Source organism: Somniosus microcephalus, unplaced genomic scaffold (genome assembly GCF_052327205.1).
Source record: "Somniosus microcephalus isolate GS21.2 unplaced genomic scaffold, FLI_Smic_1.0 unresolved_chr1, whole genome shotgun sequence".
Lineage (NCBI taxonomy): Eukaryota > Metazoa > Chordata > Chondrichthyes > Squaliformes > Somniosidae > Somniosus > Somniosus microcephalus.
The window spans coordinates 160,149,751-160,172,235 of record NW_028225179.1 but is presented as its reverse complement, the minus strand read 5'-3'; the positions used below and the strand labels follow the sequence as shown (position 1 = coordinate 160,172,235).

Sequence of the window (22,485 nt, the reverse complement as noted above, 5' to 3'; positions counted from 1 at the left end):
CACTGCTACCTAAGTCTATGACCTTCTCTGTTGTCATTTTTATTATTTGCTCTCTAGGAACCCCCCCCACTAGTTAGTTGATATGCCTATCAATTAGTCCAATAAAAGGCGACGAGTTAAGAACGTAACTGAAGGTTTTTATTAGCTAAATAACAGAGCCCACCCTCGTGGGTGATCCGATCCAACAGGGAGGAATACTAGCCAGTCAGCTACCTTTATACCTGGGCAGGTAATGGGCGGAGTCGGAGGTGGTCAGCCCAGGTATAACAGTGCGACAAGAGGCGACCTCGTGTAGTGATGTGACAGTGAGAACAGTGAGAACAATATACAGTGATAACTATAACAGTGGTTTACCACATTCACCCCTTGTTTAGATTAGAGTCCGGCGGGGTGAAGTGTATTACCAGCTCTGGTATGTCAGTCTGTCCGGAGGCTTCGTTAGCCTCTCCGATCGTCGCAGCGGCGGTGTTACATTATCCGGTGTTAAAGCTGGTGTCTGCGTAGTCGGCAAAGGCTCGTGGGGTTCCAGCATGCCGTCTACCTCGGCTGGACTCGGGGGGTTGGGAGGGGGGGGTGAGGGTGCGAGGTCTCGTAAGGAGACAGTGTCCTCCCGTCCGTCTGGGTAAGCCACATAGGCGTACTGGGGGTTGGCGTGCAGGAGGTTCACCTTCTCGACCAGGGGGTCCGCTTTATGGGCCCTCACGTGCTTTCGCAGCAAGACGGGTCCCGGAGAGGTCAGCCAGGTTGGTAGGGTGGTTCCCGTAGTCGACTTCCTGGGGAAGACAAACATTCGGGCATGGGGGGTGGTGTTAATGGCAGTGCAAAGTAGTGACCGGATGGAGTGCAGCGCAATCGGGAGGACCTCTTGCCAGCGGGAGGTTGGGAGGCCCTTAGACTTTAAGGCTAAGAGGGTGGCCTTCCATACCGTCGCGTTCTCTCTTTCCACCTGGCCGTTCCCTCGGGGGTTGTAGCTGGTGGTCCTGCTTGCTGCAATACCCCTCTCCAATAGGAACTGACGGAGTTCCTCGCTCATGAAGGAGGCGCCCCGGTCACTATGTATATAGTTCGGGAACCCGAACAAGGCGAAGAGTTTGTTCAGGCATTTAATGACCGTGTTACTGGTCATGTCTGGGCAGGGGAAGGCAAAGGGGAAACGGGAGTACTCATCAACGATGTTGAGGAAGTACACATTACGGTCGGATGACGGTAGGGGCCCCTTGAAGTCGATGCTCAGACGCTCGAAGGGGCGGGTGGCCTTGATCAGGCTTGCTCTGTCCGGCTTATAGAAGTGCGGTTTGCACTCAGCACAGATCTGGCAGTTCCTGGTCATGGTCCTGACCTCCTCGATGGAGTATGGCAGGTTGCGGGCCTTAATGAAATGGTAGAGTCTGGTGACTCCGGGGTGGCAGAGGTCATTGTGGAGGGTCTGAAGTCTATCACTTTGCGCGCTGGCGCATGTAATGCGTGAAAGAGCATCAGGGGGGTCGTTCAGTTTACCGGGCCGGTACAAGATCTCATAATCATAGGTGGAAAGCTCGATTCTCCACCTCAAGATTTTGTCGTTCTTGATCTTGCCCCTCAGCTTGTTATTAAACATGAAGGCAACCGAGCGTTGGTCGGTGAGGAGGGTAAATCGTTTGCCTGCCAAGTAGTGCCTCCAGCGCCGTACTGCCTCCACAATTGCCTGGGCTTCCTTCTCGACCGACGAGTGTCGGGTCTCGGGGCCCTGTAGGGTCCTTGAGAAGAAGGCTACCGGCCTACCCTCCTGGTTAAGGGTAGCGGCTAGGGCGAAGTCGGATGCATCGCTCTCCACTTGGAAGGGGATTGACTCATCCACTGCGTGCATTGTGGCCTTGGCTATGTCTCCCTTAATGAGGGAGAAGGCCGCGCACGCCTCTTCCGTGAGGGGGAAGGATGTGGTTTTCAGGAGGGGTCTGGCTTTGTCCGCATAATTGGGTACCCATTGGGCATAGTAGGCGAAAAGCCCCAGGGTTCTCCTAAGTGCTTTTGGACAGTGGGGGAGGGGTAGCTCCATGAGGGGGCGCATTCTTTCGGGGTCGGGGCCGATGACTCCGTTCTCTACTACACAGCCAAGGATGGCAAGGCGCGCTGTGTTAAACACGCATTTCTCCTTATTGTAGGTGAGGTTCAGCCGTTGGGCCGTACGGAGGAATTTCTCCAGATTCACGTCGTGGTCCTGCCGGTCGCGGCCGCAGATGGTGACGTTATCTAGGTAGGGGAATGTGGCCTGCAGTCCGTTCTGGTCAACCATCCGGTCCATCTCCCTTTGGAAGACCGAGACCCCGTTGGTGACACCGAAGGGGACCCTAAGGAAGTGGTATAGGCGCCCATTCGCCTCGAAGGCGGTGTACTGGCGGTCCTCGGGGTGGATAGGGAGTTGGTGGTAGGCCGACTTAAGGTCGATGGTCGAGAATACGCGGTATTGTGCAATCTGATTGACCATGTCAGATATGCGGGGAAGGGGGTATGCGTCCAGCTGGGTGTATCTGTTTATGGTCTGGCTGTAGTCGATGACCAGGCGATTTTTATCGCCGGTCTTAACGACCACGACCTGGGCACGCCAGGGGCTGTTGCTCCCCTCGATGATGCCCTCCTTCAGGAGACGCTGCACCTCAGAGCTAATGAAAGCTCTGTCCCCAGCGCTGTACCGCCTGCTCTTGGTAGCGACGGGTTTGCAGTCGGGGGTGAGGTTAGCGAACAGGGAAGGTGGCGGCACCTTGAGGGTGGATAGGCTGCAGGTGTTACGCGGTGGGCGGTTTAACCTTCGCTGGTTGTCGACTGTGAGTGGGGGGAGGGGTCCACCGTATGCTAGGGTTACACTTTGGAGGTGGGATTGGAAGTCCAGCCCTAGTAGGACGGCAGCGCAGAGCTGGGGGAGGACGAGGAGTTTAAAGTTTTTATACTCTGTACCCTTAACCGACAAGGTCACAGCACAGTAGCCGCTAATGTCCGTGGCGTGGGACCTCGATGCCATCGAGATTCGGTTGCGCGTTGGCAGGACAGGGAGGGAGTAGCGGCTCACCGTGTCTGGGTGGATGAAGCTCTCCGTGCTTCCGCTGTCGAACAGGCAGGTCGTGGCGTGGCCGTTTACTTTGATGTCCATCATCGACTTGGACAGGTGGTGTGGGCGGGCTTGATCCAGAGTGACGGAGGCTAGCGTGTAGGTAAGCGAGTCGTTGTCGTCTGCGGGCGAGGCGGTCGTCGGGTCCGGGGGCCCGGTGGCAGTCGGGCGTGGTGTGTAAAATGGCGTCTCCCACGAGGTAGGACAAAATGGCGGAGAAGATGGCTGCCCCCATAACTCACATGAGGCACTATTGGGGTCGGTTGCCTTGATCAAAGATGGCCGCCCCCATGACTCACGTGTGGGGATACTGGCCTCAGTTGCCGTGAAAGAAGATGGCCGCCCCCACAGTTCGCATGAGGCACTGCTGGCCTCTGAAGATCCGCTCCTGCAGGCCTTAGAGAAGTGGCCTTTCTTCCTGCAGGTTGTGCAGGTAGAGTTCCTGGCTGGGCAGCGCGACCTCGGGTGCTTCTCCTGGCCGCAAAAGAAGCAGCCGGCGGCCCGATCGCGGGTGCCCGATGTCGGAGCCGGTACCGGGGGTGGCGGGCCCGGTCGGGTCCGGGACGCCGACGCTGAGGTAGGTCCCGGGGGCGGCGCTGCGAAGGGTATTGCGGTAGGGGTCGGGCCCGAGTCCCAGGGTCGCGAGCAGTACCTGGAAAACGCCTCCTGGTCCTGATGGGCCACCTCCAGGGAGAGAGCGAGGGCTTCAGCTTTGTCCAGGTCGAGGTCTTTAGCTTCAAGCAGTCTTTGCCGTGAGTAGTCGGACCGTAGGCCTTTCACAAAGGCATCGCGGATATTATCTTCCGTATTTTCAACAGCCGTCACCGCTTTAAAGTCACAGTTCCTGCCGAGTGCTCTTAGCGCCCGTAAAAATTCAGCTACAGACTCTCCTGGCTGTTGCGGGCGGGATCTTAGGAGGTGCCTGGTGTACATGTAATTTACCGGGCTGCGGTACTGCTGTTTCAGTAGGTTGATAGCGGCCTCGTACGTAGTCGTGTCCTGTATGAGTGCGTATACTCTCGGGCTCGCTTGGGCGTTCAGAAGTCTTAGTTTGGATCTCTGCGGGGCGCCGGATTCTTCCAGGTAGGATTCGAAGCAGTCCAGCCAGTGTTTGAAGTTGAGGGCTGCGTTTGGTGCCTGTGGGTTTAGATCCAGGTATGGTGGTTTCAAGGCTTGCAGCCAAGCCGGCTGGTGTGGCCCGTTGTCTGGAGGCTGCTGTTGCTGTGCTGCTGGGTGAGCTCCTTGCTGTTGCTGTTCATTATCAGACATCTTTAAAATTTAGCTAATAAAATTGATATGCCTATCAATTAGTCCAATAAAAGGCGACGAGTTAAGAACGTAACTGAAGGTTTTTATTAGCTAAATAACAGAGCCCACCCTCGTGGGTGATCCGATCCAACAGGGAGGAATACTAGCCAGTCAGCTACCTTTATACCTGGGCAGGTAATGGGCGGAGTCGGAGGTGGTCAGCCCAGGTATAACAGTGCGACAAGAGGCGACCTCGTGTAGTGATGTGACCGTGAGAACAGTGAGAACAATATACAGTGATAACTATAACAGTGGTTTACCACATTAGTTTTAAAGCCCTCTCTACAGCCCTAGTTATATGATCCGCCAGGACTCTAGTCCCAGCACTGGCCAAGTGAAGCCCGTCCCAATGGAACAGCTCCCTCCTGCCCCAGTACTGGTGCCAGTGTCCCAGGAAGCTAAACCCATTTCTCCCACACCAGTCTTTGAGCCACGCATTTAACTGTCTAATTTTATTTGTCCTAGCCAAATTCGCTCGTGGCTCAGGTAATAATCCAGAGATTATTACCCTTGTGGTTCTGCTTTTTAATTTGACCCCTAGCTGCTCAAACTCCCTCAGCAGAACCTCCTTCCTTGTCCTATCTATGTTGTTGGTACCAACATGGACCACGACAACTGGATCCTCCCCCTCCAAGTTTCTCTCCAGTCCAGAGGAGATGTCCTTAACCCTGGCACCGGGCAGGCAACACAGCCTTCGGGACTCTCGCTCTCGGCTGCAAAGAACTCTATCTATCCCCCTAATGATACTATCCCCTACCACTACAACATTTCTTTTAACTCCCCCCCCCCCCCCCCCCCCCCCCCACTTGAATGGCCCCCCGCTCCACGGTGCTGTGGCCAGGTTGCTCATCCGCCCCGCAGTCCCTGTTCCCATCCTCACAGGGAGTAAGAGCCTCGAACCTGTTGGACAAGTGCAAGGGCTGCGGCTCCTCCAACACTACCTCCTGGATCCCCGTACCTGCCTCACTTCTAGTCACACCATCCTGACCCTGGCCACGGCCTACATCTGAATTAATTAATCTAATTGGTGTGAATACCTCCTGATACACAGAGTCCAGGTAACTCTCCCCCTCCCTGATGTGTCTCAGTGTTTGAAGCTCGGACTCCAGCTCTTCAACACGGAGCCGGAATTCCTCGAGCAGCCAACACTTACTGCAAATGTGATCACCGTGAGCATCAATGTTGTCCACCAGCTCCCACATATTGCAGCAGCAACACATCACCTGATCTCCCATTCTATGTAATTAATTAAATTTATTATTATTCTTAAATACCCTCTGCCTCGATTGTAGATGGTGAATATCACACCTTAGAAACTATAAACCAAAGAGGTTTAAGCTTAAAAAGGGAGAAATACTTACCAACCAATCACTTCCCCGCTTTGTGGTGACGTCACACCTTGAATACTTTTGACCTTTCTCCTTGCCTGAGATTGGAGACTGGTACGCCTGCCTGAGATTGGAGACTGGTACGCCTGCCTGAGATTGGAGACTGGTACGCCTGCCTGAGATTGGAGACTGGTACGCCTGCCTGAGATTGGAGACTGGTACGCCTGCCTGAGATTGGAGACTGGTACGCCTGCCTGAGATTGGAGACTGGTACGCCTGCCCCCGTTTGCAGTAGGGTGTTCAGTGGGTGTAATACTGTAGACAAATTTGGTAAGAACTTATGGTAGTAGTTCACCAGCCCGAGGAACGACCGCAGTTGTGACACATTTTCCGGTGCTGGAGCCTTGACTACTGCCTCAATCTTTTCAGGGGACTTATGTAAACCCTCTTCATCAATAACGTGGCCACAATACGAGATCTGTTTCTGGAAAAACTCGCACTTGTGGCGATTAGCTCGTAGCCCATATTCCTTTAATCTAGTGAGCACCTTCTCCAGGTTGGCGAGGTGATCACTGTCATTTTCGCCCGTGACCAGGATGTCGTCCAAATAACACTGGGTCCCTGGAATCCCTTGCAGGACTTGTTCCATTGCCCTTTGCCAAATAGCCGGAGCCGATGCTACCCCGAACACCAGCCGGTTGTATTGGTAGAGACCTTTTGAGTGTTGATCGTGAGGTATTGTTTCGAGGCTTCTTCTACCTCCATTTGCAAGTACGCCTGGGCCAGATCAATTTTGGTGAAGCGTTTACCTCCAGATAGCGAGGCGAAAATATCCTCAATCCGTGGAAGCGGATATTGTACCGTGTGAAGGACTGGGTTCACTGTCACCTTAAAATCCCCACAGATGCGGACCTTCTTTGGTTCCCCAGGCGTATTACTCAACGACCTATTCATTACAGGAACGATGGGTGTAACCCACTCGCTCCAGTCTACTTTGGACAGTACTCCTGAACGTTCCAACCCTTCCAGCTCTGCTTCGACGCTGGTCGGATCGCATAAGGTACCGGTCTGGCCTTAAAAACTTTGGGCTTGCATTTTCCTCTATTTTAATCGTTGCTGTTATGCCTTTTAGTGTTCCGAGTCCCTCCTGGAACACTTCTTGTGCGTCAGTTAGCATTTTTGACAGTCGTCCAGGTGTGACGTCGTCATCCTTTTTGGCCTCAACCTTCAGTGCCTGTATGGAATGCCAATCTAATTGTATCTTCCGGATCCATTCACATCCTAGTAGTGGTGGTCCTCCATCTGGCAATACACATAGGTCCATTTTAGGTATTTCCTGGCCTTTGTATATCACTTTCACCCTTATTTTTCCTTTGGGGTAGACTTTTTGCCCCGTGTACGTCTTCAAGACAATCTCTGTAGCTTTCAAGGGTATATGTGAAAATAGCCGCTTGTAGTCCCTTTGGTTTATGACTGTTAGGGCTGATCCAGTGTCCAATTCCATTTTCACTTGGACTCTGTCTATCTTGAGTGTGACCCAGATAGTCTGGTGATCCTCCATTTTGATTACCTTATGTAGTTTCAGACAACCCAGCTCCTTGCTTCCGGAGTCTGTGTCACTTTTCTGTTCGTCTGAACTACTGTCCATCACCTTATGTACCTTTTTGTACTTCTCCTGTGGAGAGTTCTTGCTGCTGGTTTTCTTCCCTGACCTGCAGACTCTTGCTATGTGTCCTGCTTTTCCACACTGTCATAGAAACATAGAAGATAGGAGCAGGAGTAGGCCATTCGGCCCTTAGAGCCTGCTCTGCCATTCAATGAGATCATGGCTGATCATCCAAATTCAGTACCCTGTCCCTGCCTTTTCCCCATATCCCTTGATCCCTTTAGCCTCAAGAAATATATCCAACTCTTTCTTGAATATATTTAATGAACTGGCCTCCACTGCCCTCTGTGGCAGAGAATTCCACAGGTTCACCACTCTCTGGGTGAAGAAATTCCTCCTCATTTCAGTCCTAAATGGCTTGCCCCTTATCCTTAAACTATGACCCCTGGTTCTGGACTCCCTGGCCATCAGAAACATCCTTCCTGCATCTAGTCTGGCCAGACCTGACAGAATTTTATAGGTTTCGATGAGATCCCCTCTCAATCTTCTAAACTCCAGTGAGTATAAGCCCAATTGACACAATCTCTCCTCATACGTCATTCCTGCCATCCCAGGTATCAGCCTGGTGAATCTTTGCTGCACTCCCTCCATGGCAAGAATGTCCTTCCTCAGGTAAGGTGACCAAAACTGCACACAATACTCAAGGTGCGGTCTCACCAAGGCCCTGTACAACTGTAGCAAGACATCCTTGTTCCTGTACTCGAACCCTCTTGCTACACCGCCTGCTGCACCTGCATGCTTACCTTCATGTCTGCACACTTGGTCCTTGAACCAACAATCCGTCTGGTCATGTGTTGTTCTGCCGCAGCGATAGCACTTCCCTGCTCCATATGACATTTCATTGGTGCCATATTCTTGCGGTCTCCGTTGTATCTCTGCCGCGCCCCGTGCGGCTGCTTCGTGTGATACATAAGAACATACTGCCATGCTGAAAGCCTTGTCCAGTGTAAGATCCTTTTCTGATAGAAGCCGTTTCTGGGTTCCTTCACTTTGAAGCCCACACACAAACTTGTCCCTTAACGTATCTGCTATTCCCACTCCAAACTGGCAGTGTTTCGATAGCTTGCGCAGTTCCGTTAAGTACTCAGCATTACTTTCGTCTTTATGCTGGTTCCTTTTGTGGAACTTCAATCTTTCTGCTATCAGCAGCGGTGTGGGGTTTAAGTGGTCCTGTAGGATTTCTACTATGCTTTGGAAATTCTTATCCACGGGCTTCTCTGGGGTTATTAGGTTTCGCAGTAAGCCATAAGTTTTTGCACCCATGGAATTTAACAAAACCAGTGCTTTCCTAGCATCTGGCACTTCATTCGCCCTGCAGTACACATCAATGCGTTCCACATATGTCGCCCAATCTTCGACTTCATTGTCGAACGCAGTGATACTGCCACTCTTCGGCATCCCTGGGTGTGATTTAACTGTCTAAAATGGCGTCTCCCTTCTTCTCCGCTGGCACAAAATGGGGTCTCCCACGCTTTCCTTTTTTCCCGCGCTCGCCCTTCTTCTCCGCTGCGGCTTCTAAAAATGGCGTCTCCCGCGCTCTCCCTCCTTCTCCGCGGCTCAATGGTGTCTCCTGCGCTCTCCCTTCTTCTCCCCGCAGACGCGGTTCAGCCCTTGAGCTCTGGCTGTGCTCTGCGCGTTCTCCTGTGCGCCTTTCCCGTTGCCGTCGCTCGGTCCTGAACCTGGCTTTTCTCTCGCTCTCTCGCGCTCTCTCTCTTTTCCCCTCCTCTCTTCCTCTTCTCTCTCTCCGATGCTGCTCGGCTTTCAACCCCCGGGTGCGCTTCACCCTCTGACCCCGTCGACGCTGCTCGGCTTTTTCTATGCCGTCGGTCGGCTCCAGCCGCCGCTGTCCGGGAAGGGTCTGCGCTGTACCTGTTGCCAGTCTGTTGCTGGATCGTCGTGGCTGGGGAACCAAGCCCGGCTCTCAACAGCCTCCCCTACGATGTTCACTCTCTGCTGGATGACTGGGCGGTTGCTTGTGGTCGACGCCCGTGCTTCTGGTCTCGACTTTCTTCCACCGCCCTCCCGGAGTGAATCCTTGAAGGGAAATGCAGAGTTGCAGGCAGATTCGAATCGACCTCGTCGCCACTGTTGAATCGGTGATTCTTAAAGTATGATGTTTTCCCAATAACTACGCGGAGGCTGTAACTTAACAATCAACAGGTGTTTACTGGAGTAGGGTAGTCTCAAGACTGACAGTACAGAGGCATGCTCAAGGCTTATATACAGGTGTGGTCACTGCCGGTACTACAGTATACAGGAGCTGTAAAAGTAGCTCTCTCTTAAAGGTACATACACTACAGATTCCATAGGAACTTTCAAAAGGCAATGGGACATGTACTTGAAGAGGTCTCATTTTCAGGGTTCTGGGGAAAAGCTGGGGTGTGGGAATAAATTAGACAGCTCTTTCAAAGAGCCGGCACAGTCGAGATGGGCTGCATGGCCTCCTTCTGTGCTGTGATATTCTATGATTTTATTATTCTATGATAACTTTGAAATAAATGCAGCAGTTTCTGAAAATGTGAAACTGATTTAAACCGATTGTTTTGTCTATTCCGGGGCGGTTCTGCTGTTGTCACCGAACTAACCAGCTCCCACACTGTCGGAAATGGCTTGCCGTGATCTTGACAGTATGTTTGTAATTATTTCTGTGTTGCCCAAGTTTAATATTCACCGAGAACGCACATTGGAATCGAGTTACAGTTAAAATTAGTGGGTGTGTCTGGTGCGGTGGGTGTGAGAGTCACTGTGTCTGTGAGTGACACTGATGTTGAGTTCCAGTATCTGACACAATCAGGCTTTTCAACTACTTAAAATCATGGAATCCTACAGCACAGAAGGAGGCCATTCGGCCCATCGTGTTTGTGTCTGCCCTTTGAAAGAGTTGACCTATTAATCTCGTTCACCTGGTCTTTCCCCATAGCCCAGAATTGTTTCTCCTTTTCAAGTATTTACCCAATTCCCTGTTGAAAGTTATGATTGAATCTGCTTCCACCGCCCTTTGCAGTCGTACATTCCAGATCACGACAACTCGCTGTGTAACAGAGTGTTTCCCCGTGTCGTCTCTGGTTTTTTGCCAATTATGTTAATCTGTGTCCTCTGGTTAGGACCGAGCTCTCAGTGGAAACAGGTTCTCCCCATTTACTCTATAAAAGCCTCATCATTTTGAGCACCTGTATTAAATCTTCCCTGAACCTTCTCTGCTCTAAGGAGAATAATCCCACCATCTCTAGTCTCACAACATCATTGAAGTCCCTCATTCCTGGTACCATTCTGGTGAATCTCTTCTGCACCCTCTCCAAGGGCTTGACATCCTTCTTAAAGTGTGGTGCCCAGAACTGGACACAATACTCCAGCTGAGGCCTAACCAGTGCGTTATAAAGGGTTGGCAGAACCTCTTTGCTTTTCTACTCTGTGCCAATATTTATAAAGCCAATGATCCCATTTGCTCCTTTAACAGCTTTATAAACTTGTCCTGCCACCTTAAACAATTTGTGTAAGTGATCCCGCGGGTCGCTCTGTTCCTGCACCGCCTTTAAAATTGTGTCCGTCAGTTTGTTGCCTCTCCTCGTTCTTCCTAACAAAATCCAGCACGTCGCACTTCTCTGCGTTAAATTTCACCGGTCTGTCTCTGTCCTCCTGCAGTCTGCCGCTATCCTCCTCAATGTTTACTACATTGCCAAGTTTTGTGTCTGCTGCAAAGTTGTCAATTATGCCTTGTATTCACAAGTCCAGGTCATTGAGATATATATATATATCAATATATATATATATCGGTACATCTGTCTGTCTGTCATCGCCTGTGCGTCTGTCGGGCTATGCGCTCGAAAGTTACAGGGCGTACCTACGCGCGCGTTACCTCCAAAGAAAGCTTACGCTTCCGAGACGGTTTTAAGCGTATTTACGTTTCGGCCGGGCTAAAATCGCGCCCGCGGTATCTGAAAAACCTTCAACGTTCTGCTCATTAGCATCTCATTAGCGACAGAGTGACCTCGAGGTCGACCAATCGTACGGCGGCTTGCTGCCGCGTGCGGCCGGGCCCTCCTACGGTCGAGTGACGGGACGATTGACCAATCCTACGCTTTGGTCACCTGACGGTCGACCAATGGTGCGTGTGTGGGCGGGCCTTATCGTTCTGAACCGAGGTGAGTCGCCGCCATCTTGCTTCCATTCTTTTTCCTGCTTTCTGCGTCTTTCTTTTCAAATATACACTACCAGCAAAATAAAATTCAATTTATTAAATTCTTTTAAAATAAATCACTCATTTGTAAATATTTTATCTCACCTGAACATTCTTTTTCCTACCTTTGCCTGTTTTTTTTCTTAGGCCTGAAAGCCTAGGCCTCTCTTGCCCAGCCAGGCCTGAGCTAGGTAACTGGGCTGCTGCTAAGCTCCTCACCACACCCCCCCCCCCCCCCCCCCCCCCCCCCCCCCCGGTGTCACGTTACCCGGGGCAACGGCGTCAGCCACGAGGGTCAGGGTGCGCGCGCAGCAGGAGCAGGTGAGACTCTGTTCCGCGCTCGGCTCGGTTGGGGGGGGGGGCTCTCTCGAGTGCGGATCGGGTTACCCCGGCAACGGGAGTGCGGGCCGGCTGGGGCTTGGAGAGCGCGGCTCTCGGCCGGGGGGGGGGGGGCTTGGAGAGCGCGGCTCTCGGCCGGGGGGGCGGGGCTTGGAGAGCGCGGCTCTCGGCTGGGGGGGGCGGGGCTTGGAGAGCGCGGCTCTCGGCCGGGGGGGCGGGGCTTGGAGAGCATGGCTCTCGGCCGGGGGGGGCGGGGCTCGGAGAGCTGGGCTCTCGGCAGTGCGGGGCGGCGCGGCAGGGTTACCCCGGCAACCGGGCGTGGCCGTGCCTGTCTCTCAGCCTCAAGCCCTCCCTTCCCCCCTCCCTCCCCCCCTTCCCCTTCCCTTCCCCCCCCCTCCGTTTCCCCCTACCTCTCTTTCTTTCTTTCTTTTCTTTCTTTCTTTCTCTCTTTTCCCCCCCCCCCCCCCCCCCCCCCCAACAACAACATGCCCTCGAAAAAGCCTCGGCACCGCCGGGCACTTCAGCTAGTATCAAATAGAGCGGTTATTTCCTCTTTCTATCTGTGTGTCGGCAGCAGTGAGAATTCAGATTATCAGCAGCTTGTAACAATCTAGGTGTCATTTCCGCTGTCCGGATACAGACGCTCCGTCTGTCAACTAAGATTGTGTTTTATTTATTTCAGGAGGAAACTTGTCGGAAGAGGAGGTAGGACATGCTCTTTACTGAAACTCTGCACAGTTTGGGAAAATAACTCAGAAAATTGTTCATGGACAATTTTTATAACATCTACTGTTTACTGTTTACAGGAGTAGTGAGGAATATAAAGTACTGTCAGTAGCAGATGGCGCCCTGTCTATCGGAAAGTTCATCGGCCCTTTACAGTACACAGCGTGGAGAGAAATGATAGACGCCATTAACCCCGGTAAAACTCTTGTATTCCTTTTCCTGATTTATAAATCCAGATGAGCAGAGACTGAACGGGCTCCCAGATCGTGGATTAAATGATCACATTGTCAGTTGTTAATCCACGGGATCGATGGGCTTGCTTCAGGAAGAATCATCTGTCTTGGACTGTGCCTGGTGTAGGTTCCAGTAGAAGGTGGATTCCTGCTCTGTGGGTGCTGGGGTCTCTGAGTTTGGGGGTTGCCTGGTTGTTCCAGTTTTGCTTGTATTCCTGGTCAGGCTGTTGGTCAACTCATGATGTGGGCCGCAGCTTCCTCCTCAACTTCTTTATACTCTTGCTCCCACTTTTCTAGTTTCCCCCTTGAATTATTTATTCTTCCCCCATTTTTTCCATTTATAGGCACTGCCCGATAGCGTATAATCGACGGACAATGTGATCGCGCACGTTTTGCGCTGCCCTAGAGTTTCTCTCTCCGATTCCTTATGCATTTTAAAGGCTCCTCCGCCCCCTGTCTCCTCCTCACCCCCAGACATCCTTTCCTACCCCGCCACCCCCCCTGCCGCTAACTACTCTCCCCCCGGCAGACTCATTCCTCACCACCCCGCTGTCCCCACCCCCCGCTATTACCTCCCTTGATTTAACTCTTTTTTTTCCCCCCCACCCGCGTGCTCTCGTTCACCCCACTGTGACTCTCCCCTCTTGCCGGTCTGCCTCCCCGCCATCTCCTCCCGCTACCGACTCCCCCATCTCCACCGTCTGCCTCCCCCATCTCCACCGTCTGCCCCCCCCACCCCCCCCCCCACATGCCTCCATCCCCAGCGCCCGCCGTCTACACCCACCCTTGCCGTCTACACCCACCCTTTTCCCCACTCCTGCTGGGTCTTATGTGAGCTCTGCTGCAAGCCAGGCACGATAGGTGCCATTACTCACCCCGAATTTGTAGATTAGAACCGAGGACTATTTCTTGTGGTCCTCAGCGTAATCTCCGGGCGCTGCTTCCGCTGCAGCGCTGAGTCGGGGCCGAAAAGGCCGAAATCGACCGGTCATAAACCCTGGAGTGACAGCAGATTCCATGAACACAACCCAGAGCCCGAGTGGTCACTTTAAATGGGAAAGAGTTTGAATAAATCACAGCAAGAAACTAAATCACTGACTGTGTTATTTTAACTTTTCCCCAGCTCCAGCCTCTCTGACTCTGGATCCGAACACAGCGAATCCCCGGCTCATCCTGTCTGAGGACCGGACCAGTGTGAGACTCGGAGACAAACAGCAGCCGCTCCCTGACACCCCGGAGAGGTTTGATCCCTGGGCCTGTGTCCTGGGATCGGAGGGATTCACATCACGGAGACACTACTGGGAGGTGGAGGTGGGGAACAAGACTGAGTGGGCTGTGGGAGTGACCCGAGAGTCTGCCGGGAGGAAAGGGAGAATCGACCTGAGACCAGACAGGATACTGGATTGTGTGGCTGAGAACCGGAAGTGACAATTTTTCTGGCACCTCCCTCTCACTGACCCCCCTCACCCCGAGTGTGGAGCCCCGGAAGATCGGGGTGCACCTGGACTATGAGGGCGGATAGGTGTCATTTTACAATACGGACAACATGTCCCATCTCCACACTTTCACCCACACTTTCACTGAGAGAATCTTTCCCATCTTCAATCTGGGAGCGAATGACGGCGGGAAAAACTCCGCCCCGCTGACAATCTGCGGGGTTAAAGGTCACTAACAGGTCCATCCCATAATTTCACCCTGCCTCCTGCCAGCTGCAAACTGAAGGGTGTCGGTCTCAGTCACAGGTGGTGCGGATGGTCCAAATGTCACCTGAGGTCAGGGCGACTACAACCGAGTGACAATGTCTTGTTGGTGAGATTTGTTTGTTTCATCGGTGCAGGGGAACAAACTCGTGGCAACTGCTCCAGAGACTCCTGTAAAATTAAATAAAAACCTCAAGAACATCGAGAATCATCGGGGCCCAGAGACAGAGGAGAATCAAAACACGGGCAGAAATACACCAAGGGAACCACAGACCCCAGCTGGGAAGTTAAAGGTAAAGAGGGGCAGGGGAGAGGAACTAGGGTGAGATAGAACACCAGTGGGAAGGACATGACAAAGGGACCATCCGAGAGACGGCAAATTAAATAATACCCGAGGGAAGGAAAAAGTAAAAGGGGCACCAGATAGAAGTGAAATCAAAAGGGAACAGGAGGGAGTGTCAGAAACATGGGAAAACCCAGGGGATGGAAATGGTCAGAACATTCAAGCGTGTGGAGTGTTTAGAATAGAGAGTGGACAAGGTCATGTGAAGAGAAAAAGATTGGTGAAGTCAAACGTAGGTCCCTTGCAGTCAGAATCAGGGGAATTAATAATGGGGAACAAAGAAATGGCAGACCAATTAAATACATACTTTGGTTCTGTCTTCACAAAGGAGGACACAAATAACCTCCCAGAGATGTCGGGGAACATAGGGTCTAATGAGAGGGAGGAATTGAAAGAAATCGGTATTTGTAGGGAAATGATGTTGGGAAAATCGATGGGATTGAAGGCCAATAAATCCCCAGGGCCTGATAATCTACGTCCTAGGGTACTTAAGGAAGTGGCCCTAGAAATAGTAGATGCATTGCTGGTCATCTTCCAAAATTCTATAGACTCTGGAAGAGTACCCATGGATTGGAGGGTAGCTAAAGATACCCCACTATTCAAAAAAGGTGGTAGAGAGAAAACAGGGAATTATAGACCGGTAAGCCTGACATCGGTAGTGGGGAAAATGCTAGAGTCCATTATAAAAGATGTAATAGCAGAGCACTTGGAAAACAGTGACAGGATCGGACAAAGTCAACATGGATTTACAAAAGGTAAATGGTGCTAGACTAAGCTACTGGAATTTTTTGAGGATGTAACTGGTAGAATAGATAAGTGAGAACCAGTGGATGTGGTGTATTTGGACTTTCAGAAGGCTTTTGATAAGGTCCCGCATAAGAGATTAGCGTGTAAACTTAAGGCACATGGGATTGGGGGCAAGGTATTGACTTGGATAGAGAACTGCTTGGCAGACAGAAAGCAAAGAGTTGGAATAAACGGGTCTTTTTCCGAGTGGCAGGCAGTGATTAGTGGGGTACCACAGGGATCGGTCCTTGGACCCCAGCTATTCACAATATGTATTAATGATCTAGACGAGGGAAATAGATGTAATATCTGCAAGCTTGCAGACGACACAAAGCTGGGTGGGCGTGTGTGCTGTGAGGAGGATGCCGAGAAACTCCAGTATGATTTGGACACGTTGGGTGATTGGGCAGAAGCATGGCAGATGCAATATAACGTGGATAAATGCGTGGTTATCCACTTTGGTGTCAAAAACAGAAAGGCAGATTATTATCTGAATGGCAATAGATTGGGAGAAGGGGAAGTGCAACGAGACCTGGGTGTCCTTGTGCACCAGTCGCTGAAGGTAAGCATGCAGGTGTAGCAGGTGGTTAAGAAGGCAAATGGTATGTTGGCTTTCGTAGCGAGAGGGTTCGAGTACAGGAACAAGGATGTACAGGGCCTTGGTGAGACCACATCTTGAGTATTGTGTGCAGTTTTGGTTGCTTTATCTGAGGAAGGATGTTCTTGCCATGGAGGGAGTGCAGTGAAGATTCACCAGGCTGATACCTGGGATGGCAGGAATGACGTATCAGGAGAGATTGGGTCGATTGGGCTCATACTCGCTGGAGTTCAGAAGAATGAGAGGGGATCTCATTGAAACGTATAAAATTCTGACAGGAGTGGACAGACTAGATGCAGGAAGGATGTTCCCGATGGCCGGGGAGTCCAGAACCATGCGTCACAGTCTAAGGATAAGGGGTAAGCCATTTAGGACAGAAATGAGTAGGAATTTCTTCACTCAGGGAGTGGTGAACCTGTGGAATTCTCTACCACAGAAGGCAGTAGAGGCCAATTCATTAAATATATTCAAGAAAGAGTTAGATATATTTCTTAAGGCTAAAGGGATCATGTGCTTAAAATCAATCCCAGTCACTTACAGCATGTGAGATTGCCGGGGGAATCACCTAACCATCTCCATTCTGGCCAGGAATAGCGGCGTCTCTATACGCAGCCCTGAAAATCTCGCACCTTTAGTAGAGGCCAGGGAGCAAGGTGTTCAACTTTACATCATCCAGGAAAACCTAAAGGGGAGGTTATGTGATTGTGGGGGGGGGGGCAGCTTTGCAAATAATGGGGAGCAAAACCCCTTTTGTAAAATTGTACATGTTGAGTAAAGTCACTGGTGTTTGCCTTTTCCCCCCCCCCCACAAATGTGTAGCCTCATCAGACCCTAAACACTGAGACAACACTTCCAGTTGTGAAAACCGAGGATCCTCCGACACCGCCATGCATATTCGAGGACATTCTCAACCCGCCGCTGAATGCGGTTCAGCTCAATGTGGTAAAAACAGAAAATGGGACCTCGCCAGTGAAACAAGGACCAGCAAGTAAATGACATCCTTTTAAAGTGTGAATTAAACTTTTTTTTTAAAAAAGATTCGTTGAGTACAACTCGGTCTAATTCTCCGAAAGAATACTATGAGTTCTGGCCCCAACAGTTCCACTCTCCAGGTTAGCTGGGCTAACCAGTTGTGTCTACTGCTTTGCCTCCCCCCCCCCCCCCCCCCCCCCCCCCCAGTGCTGTCCTGAGAGTTGGGTCAGACTACCGATGAGGTTTGCCTGCCAGAATCTAAATGGTTGCCTTTGTACGGGAGAAGAAAGTGCTACACCATATATCAGAGGAATGAATGCTACTGCCAGGGAATGGAACTTGCTATCACTTGTATCGAACCTTGGTTAGACCACATCTGGAGCACTCTGAACCGTTCTGGTCTCCATCTGATCAACAGGGAGACGGAGCCACTGGAGAAGGTGCAACAAAGGTTCACTAGAAATGAGACCTGGCCTGAGAGGTTCTACCCATCAGGAAAGACTGAACAGGCTGGAGCTCTTTTCAGTAGAAAAGAGAAGGCTGAGGGGTGAGCTGGTCTTCGAGATTATGAAAGGGTTTGATCGGGTAGACGTAACGAACATGTTTCCACTTGTGGGTGAGACCAGAACTCGGGCGGGGGGGGGGGCCATAAATATAAGCTCGTCACTAATAAATCCAATAGGGAATTCAGGAGAAACTTTTTTCCCCAGACAGGGGTGAGAATGTGGAACTCGCTACCACAGGGAGTGGTTGAGGTGATGAGCATTGATGCAGTTAAGGGGAAGCTAGAGAAACACATGAGGGGGAAAGGAATAAAGGATATGTTGATGGGTGAGATGAAGGAGGGTGGGAGGAGGCTCGTGTGGAGCATAACCCCCGCACGGACCTGTTGGGCCGAATGGCCTGTTTCTGTGCTGTTAATACTATGTAATTAAGTACAGATAGCAGAGTAAAGCTCCTTCTACTGTCCCTCAACAGTGTGCCTCAGGCCCTGCTGCATAAGAACATCTACAACAGTTCTTGCAGGGCCTCAGCCTGATGTTCCAATTGGTGTTGAATTAGGGGCCGTTATATGCAGTCAGCCGCTATGCAAACTGTGCTTGATACAGATAAACTGACTTCGCACACGGCCCTTCATTATTCTGAATTAGCAGATGAATTTTGTGAATGAAGGAATAATTCTTTAGCCCTTTTCATCATGCTAAAATGTACCCGGTGCGTTTTAGGTATTACAAAAAGCGCTGCGTTGATTTAAAGTGTTGCGCAGTCCAGTAGTTGTGTTTTCATTGGATAATGGGGTATTACCCTGTTGCAGTCCGATGCCTGGTGCTGAGATCAGACGGGCAGCAGCAGGAGTTGGATGCGTGGTGTTCCGTAAACATCGGGCAGTGTGTCCCCTGCTGTAATTTCACTTTGTTTCTCCTTCGCTGCAGTACAAGCCACCACGACTACCAAGGCCAACAGCATCCTGTGCAGCAAGCCGACCATCCAGCCCAAACCGGTTGTCATGACGACGTTGCCTACCGCCAGCCCGGCAAAGACCATCATTCTTCAGTTCGGGTGCAGACCGGTCAGCCGCAGAGCCTGCCATTAAAGCAAACCATTCCAGGTACACGTCCGCTGCCTTTTTAAAAACAATTATTCAAAGAGCTTTCTTTCATAGACGTCCTCCTTCCCTTGGGCTTTTTGGAGAGCCGGGGGTGCAAGCAGACGGACTGCGTAAAGTTTCCCCGCTCAGCAAGTGGAAGCTGGGATTGCAAATCTGGCAGTAACCCCAAGGGCTGCTTTCTCTTTCCGCTGATTCGGTTCTAGAATCGTACAGCACAGCAGGAGGCCATTTCGGGCCCATCGTGCCTGTGTCGGCTCTTCAAAAGAGCGATCCAATTAGTCCCACTCTCCTTTGCCCTTTCTCCGTAGCCCTGCAAATGTTCTTCCCTTCAAGTATTCATCCCTTTTGAAAGTTATTATTGAATCTGCTTCCTCCACCCTTTCAGGCAGTGCATTCCAGATCATCGTAACTCGCTGCGTTAAAATAAAAAAATCCCATCTCCCCTCTGGTTCTTTTGCCAATGACCTTCAGTCTGTTCTCTGGTTACTGACCCTCCTGCCACTGGAAACAGTTTCTCTTTATTTACTCTGTCAAAACCCTTCATGATTTTGAACACTTCTATGAAATTTCCTCTTAACCTTCTCTGCTCTAAGGAGAACAACCCCAGATTCCCCAGTCTCTCCACATAACTGAAGTCCCTCATCTCTGGTACCATTCTGGTAAATCTCATCTGCATCCTCTCCAAGGCCTATTCCCTAAAATTTAGAAGTTTAAGGGGTGATTTGATCGAAGTTTTCAAGCTATTAAGAGGAACAGAGGGTAGATAGAGAGAAACTATCTCCGCTGGTTGGGGAGTCTAGGACTAGGGGATAGAGACTAAAAATTAGAGCCAGACCTTTCGGGAGTGAAGTTAGGAAACACTTCTACACACACAGGGTGGTAGAAGTTTGGAATTCTCTTCCGCAAATGGCAATTGATGCTCGGTCAATTAATTTTAAATCTGAGATTGAGAGATTTCTGTTAATCAAAGGTATTCAGCAATATGGGGCAAAGGTGGGTTTATGGAGTTAGGCCACAGGTCAGCCATGATCTCATTGAATGGCGGAACAGGCTTGAGAGGCTCAGTGGCCTCCTCCTGTTCCTGCAAGACGTGTAAAGGGACTCCAGTATAGTAAGCCAAATATATCGGGGCCGACTCACTCGCCCTTTGATAACATGGCACGGCCTGTAGAACATCCCAGCTTCCTCTTGTAATGCAAGGTGGCCGGTTAACGCAACGTATTGCTGTCTGTGATGGCAGATACTTACACACCCAACCCAGGCAATGACTATCTCCAACAAGTGAGAGTCTAACCACCTCCCCATGACATTCACCGGCATTACCATCGCCGAATCCCCCACCATCAACATTCTGGGGGGTCACCATTGACCAGAAACTTAACTGGACCAGCCACATAAATACTGTGGCAATGAGCAGGTCAGAGCTGGGTGTCTCACCTCCTGACTCCCCAAAGCCTTTCCACCATCTACAAAGCACAAGTCAGGAGTGTGATGGAATAATCTCCACTTGCCTGGATGAGTGCAGCTCCAACAACACTCGAGAAGCTCGACACCATCCAGCAGAAAGCAGCCCGCTTGATTGGCACCCCATCCACCACCTTAAACATTCACTCCCTCCACCAGCGGCGCACCGTGGCTGCAGTGTGTACCATCTACAAGATGCACTGCAGCAAATCGCCAAGGATTCTTCGGCAACACCTCCTAAACCCGCGACCTCTACCTCCTAGAAGGACAAGGGCAGCAGGCGCATGGGAACACCACCACTTCCAAGTTCCCCTCCGAGTCACACACCATCCTGACTTAGAAGTATATCGCCGATCCTTCATCGTCACTGGGTCAAAATCCTGGAACTCCCTCCCAAACAGCACTGTGGGAGTACCATCACCACACGGACTGCTGCTGTTCAAGAAGGCAGCTCACCACCACTCTCTCAAGGGCAACTAGGGATGGGCAATAAATTTTTTGTTTTGCACGCAGCGTGTTGTGATCTTGAATTCGTTGCCTGAAAGGGTGAAAGCAGATCCAATAGCAACATTCAACAGGGAATTGTATGAATACAAAATGTGCAGGGCTGTGGTGAAAGAACAGGGGGAAGGGGGACTAACTGGGTTGCTCTTTTAAGACCAGCAGAGGCAGTGACCTCCTCCTGTGTTGTGTTACAAAGAATTAGGCCTAGAAATTCAGTTGTTGGCGCCAGCCGCTAGCGCCTTAGGAGGAGGAGGGGGCGCCTCTCTCGAACTTCAGTCAAGATTCAGCGGCGGCGCAAAACCGCAGCGCCCGCTCAGCTGCGCGCGCAGATCCTGACGTTATTTCATGGTGCAACGCCCTTGGTGCGCCCCGAACCGGAACTTCAGTGGCGCCGCCCTTCTGTGCGCCTGGTGCCCCCAGCGACTGGTTGAGTGGAACGGTTCCCAGTCGCTGTGGGGCGTGGGGGGTGCACTATTTAAAGGGGACTCTTCCTGCATTCTTTGTGGCAGCCATTTTGTTCCACTCCTGTGTGAGAGAGAGAGAGATTTGGATAGAGACGAAGGGAGAGAGCTTTCTGCTTTGACTCAGCGCTCGCACAGGTACTTCTGGCTTCAGGCCAGAGCTTTGCATTTGGATTTAACTTTCAGTGCCATAGCCTTGAGTCGCCACATATACTGGGGGCTGCAATGGGTGGAAACGTTGGGTTTCTGCATTGCATTCAAGGGGCTCAGACGCCGAGAGAGAGTGCCAGTCATGGCCAGACGGAGAAGGGCCAACAGGCGTCGGCACAGGAGGCCTTACCCACCCAGGGTATACTGCCAGCAGTTCTCGTATCTCAACATGTCTGAGGAGCAGTGTGTTTGGAGGCTGCGATTCAGAAGGGAGGTGGTCACTGAGATCTGCCACCTGCTTCAGAGAGATCTGCAGCCACAGCTGAGGAGCAGGACGTCTGTCGGTGGTAGTGAAGGTGACAGTGGCTCTCAACTTCTATGCCACCGGCTCCTTCCAATCCGCTACTGGGGACATTGCCAATATCTCCCAGTTCGCGGTACATTGCTGCATCCGCCAGGTGACGAATGCCCTCTTCCATGACCCCGGACAAGCAGCAAGAGCGTGCAATGGGATTTGCAAGAATAGCGGGCTTCCCCATGGTCCAGGGCGCCATTGACTGCACGCATGTGGCTTTGCGGGCACCTCTACAGAATGCCGAGGATCACTGCAACCGGAAGGGCTACCATTCACTCAGCGTCCAGTTGGTGTGTGACCACAGGCAGCTCATACTAGCTGTCAATGCCTGCTTTCCAGGCAGCAGCCACGATGCCTTCATCCTGCGCCAGACTTCTGTGGCAGACATTTTCGAAGCCCCGGCTCACCCAGGAGGCTGGCTTGTCGGGGACAAGGGCTATCCTTTGTGCACCTGGCTGATAACCCCGCTCCGTGCGCCCAGCACCCCTGCTGAAGAACGATACAATGACAGCCATCAAGCGACCAGGAACATCATTGAGCACACAATCGGCGTGCTCAAGCAACGGTTCCGCTGTCTGGACCATTCCGGAGGAGCCCTACAGTACTCGCCTGAGCGAGTCTCCCATTTCCTTGTAGTGTGCTGCATGCTGCACAACCTGGCTATCCTCAGGACTAAGCCACTGC

At 51.5% G+C, this 22,485-nt stretch overlaps 2 protein-coding genes across 6 annotated transcripts in view; both read left to right on the top strand.

Moving 5' to 3' along the window:
• The window catches only part of LOC147096384 (uncharacterized), a 419,163-nt gene that overhangs the window by 110,236 nt on the left and 286,442 nt on the right, over nucleotides 1-22,485 (top strand). The window lies entirely within an intron of this gene.
• LOC147096391 (E3 ubiquitin-protein ligase TRIM69-like) overlaps nucleotides 1-22,485 on the top strand; it is a 38,624-nt gene that overhangs the window by 6,867 nt on the left and 9,272 nt on the right. For 3 of the 5 annotated variants that reach the window (XM_085975171.1, XM_085975170.1, XM_085975168.1), the window contains 5 exons: nucleotides 12,583-12,605; nucleotides 12,707-12,822; nucleotides 13,983-14,852; nucleotides 17,106-17,274; nucleotides 18,692-18,867. In XM_085975171.1, the coding sequence (XP_085831297.1) occupies nucleotides 12,583-12,605; nucleotides 12,707-12,822; nucleotides 13,983-14,287 (444 nt within the window). In that variant the 3' untranslated portion in view covers nucleotides 14,288-14,852; nucleotides 17,106-17,274; nucleotides 18,692-18,867. Of the gene's footprint in view, nucleotides 1-12,582; nucleotides 12,606-12,706; nucleotides 12,823-13,982; nucleotides 14,853-17,105; nucleotides 17,275-17,446; nucleotides 17,806-18,691; nucleotides 18,868-22,485 lie in introns of those variants that run through there. The other 2 variants (XM_085975169.1, XM_085975167.1) reach the window with 2 other exon arrangements.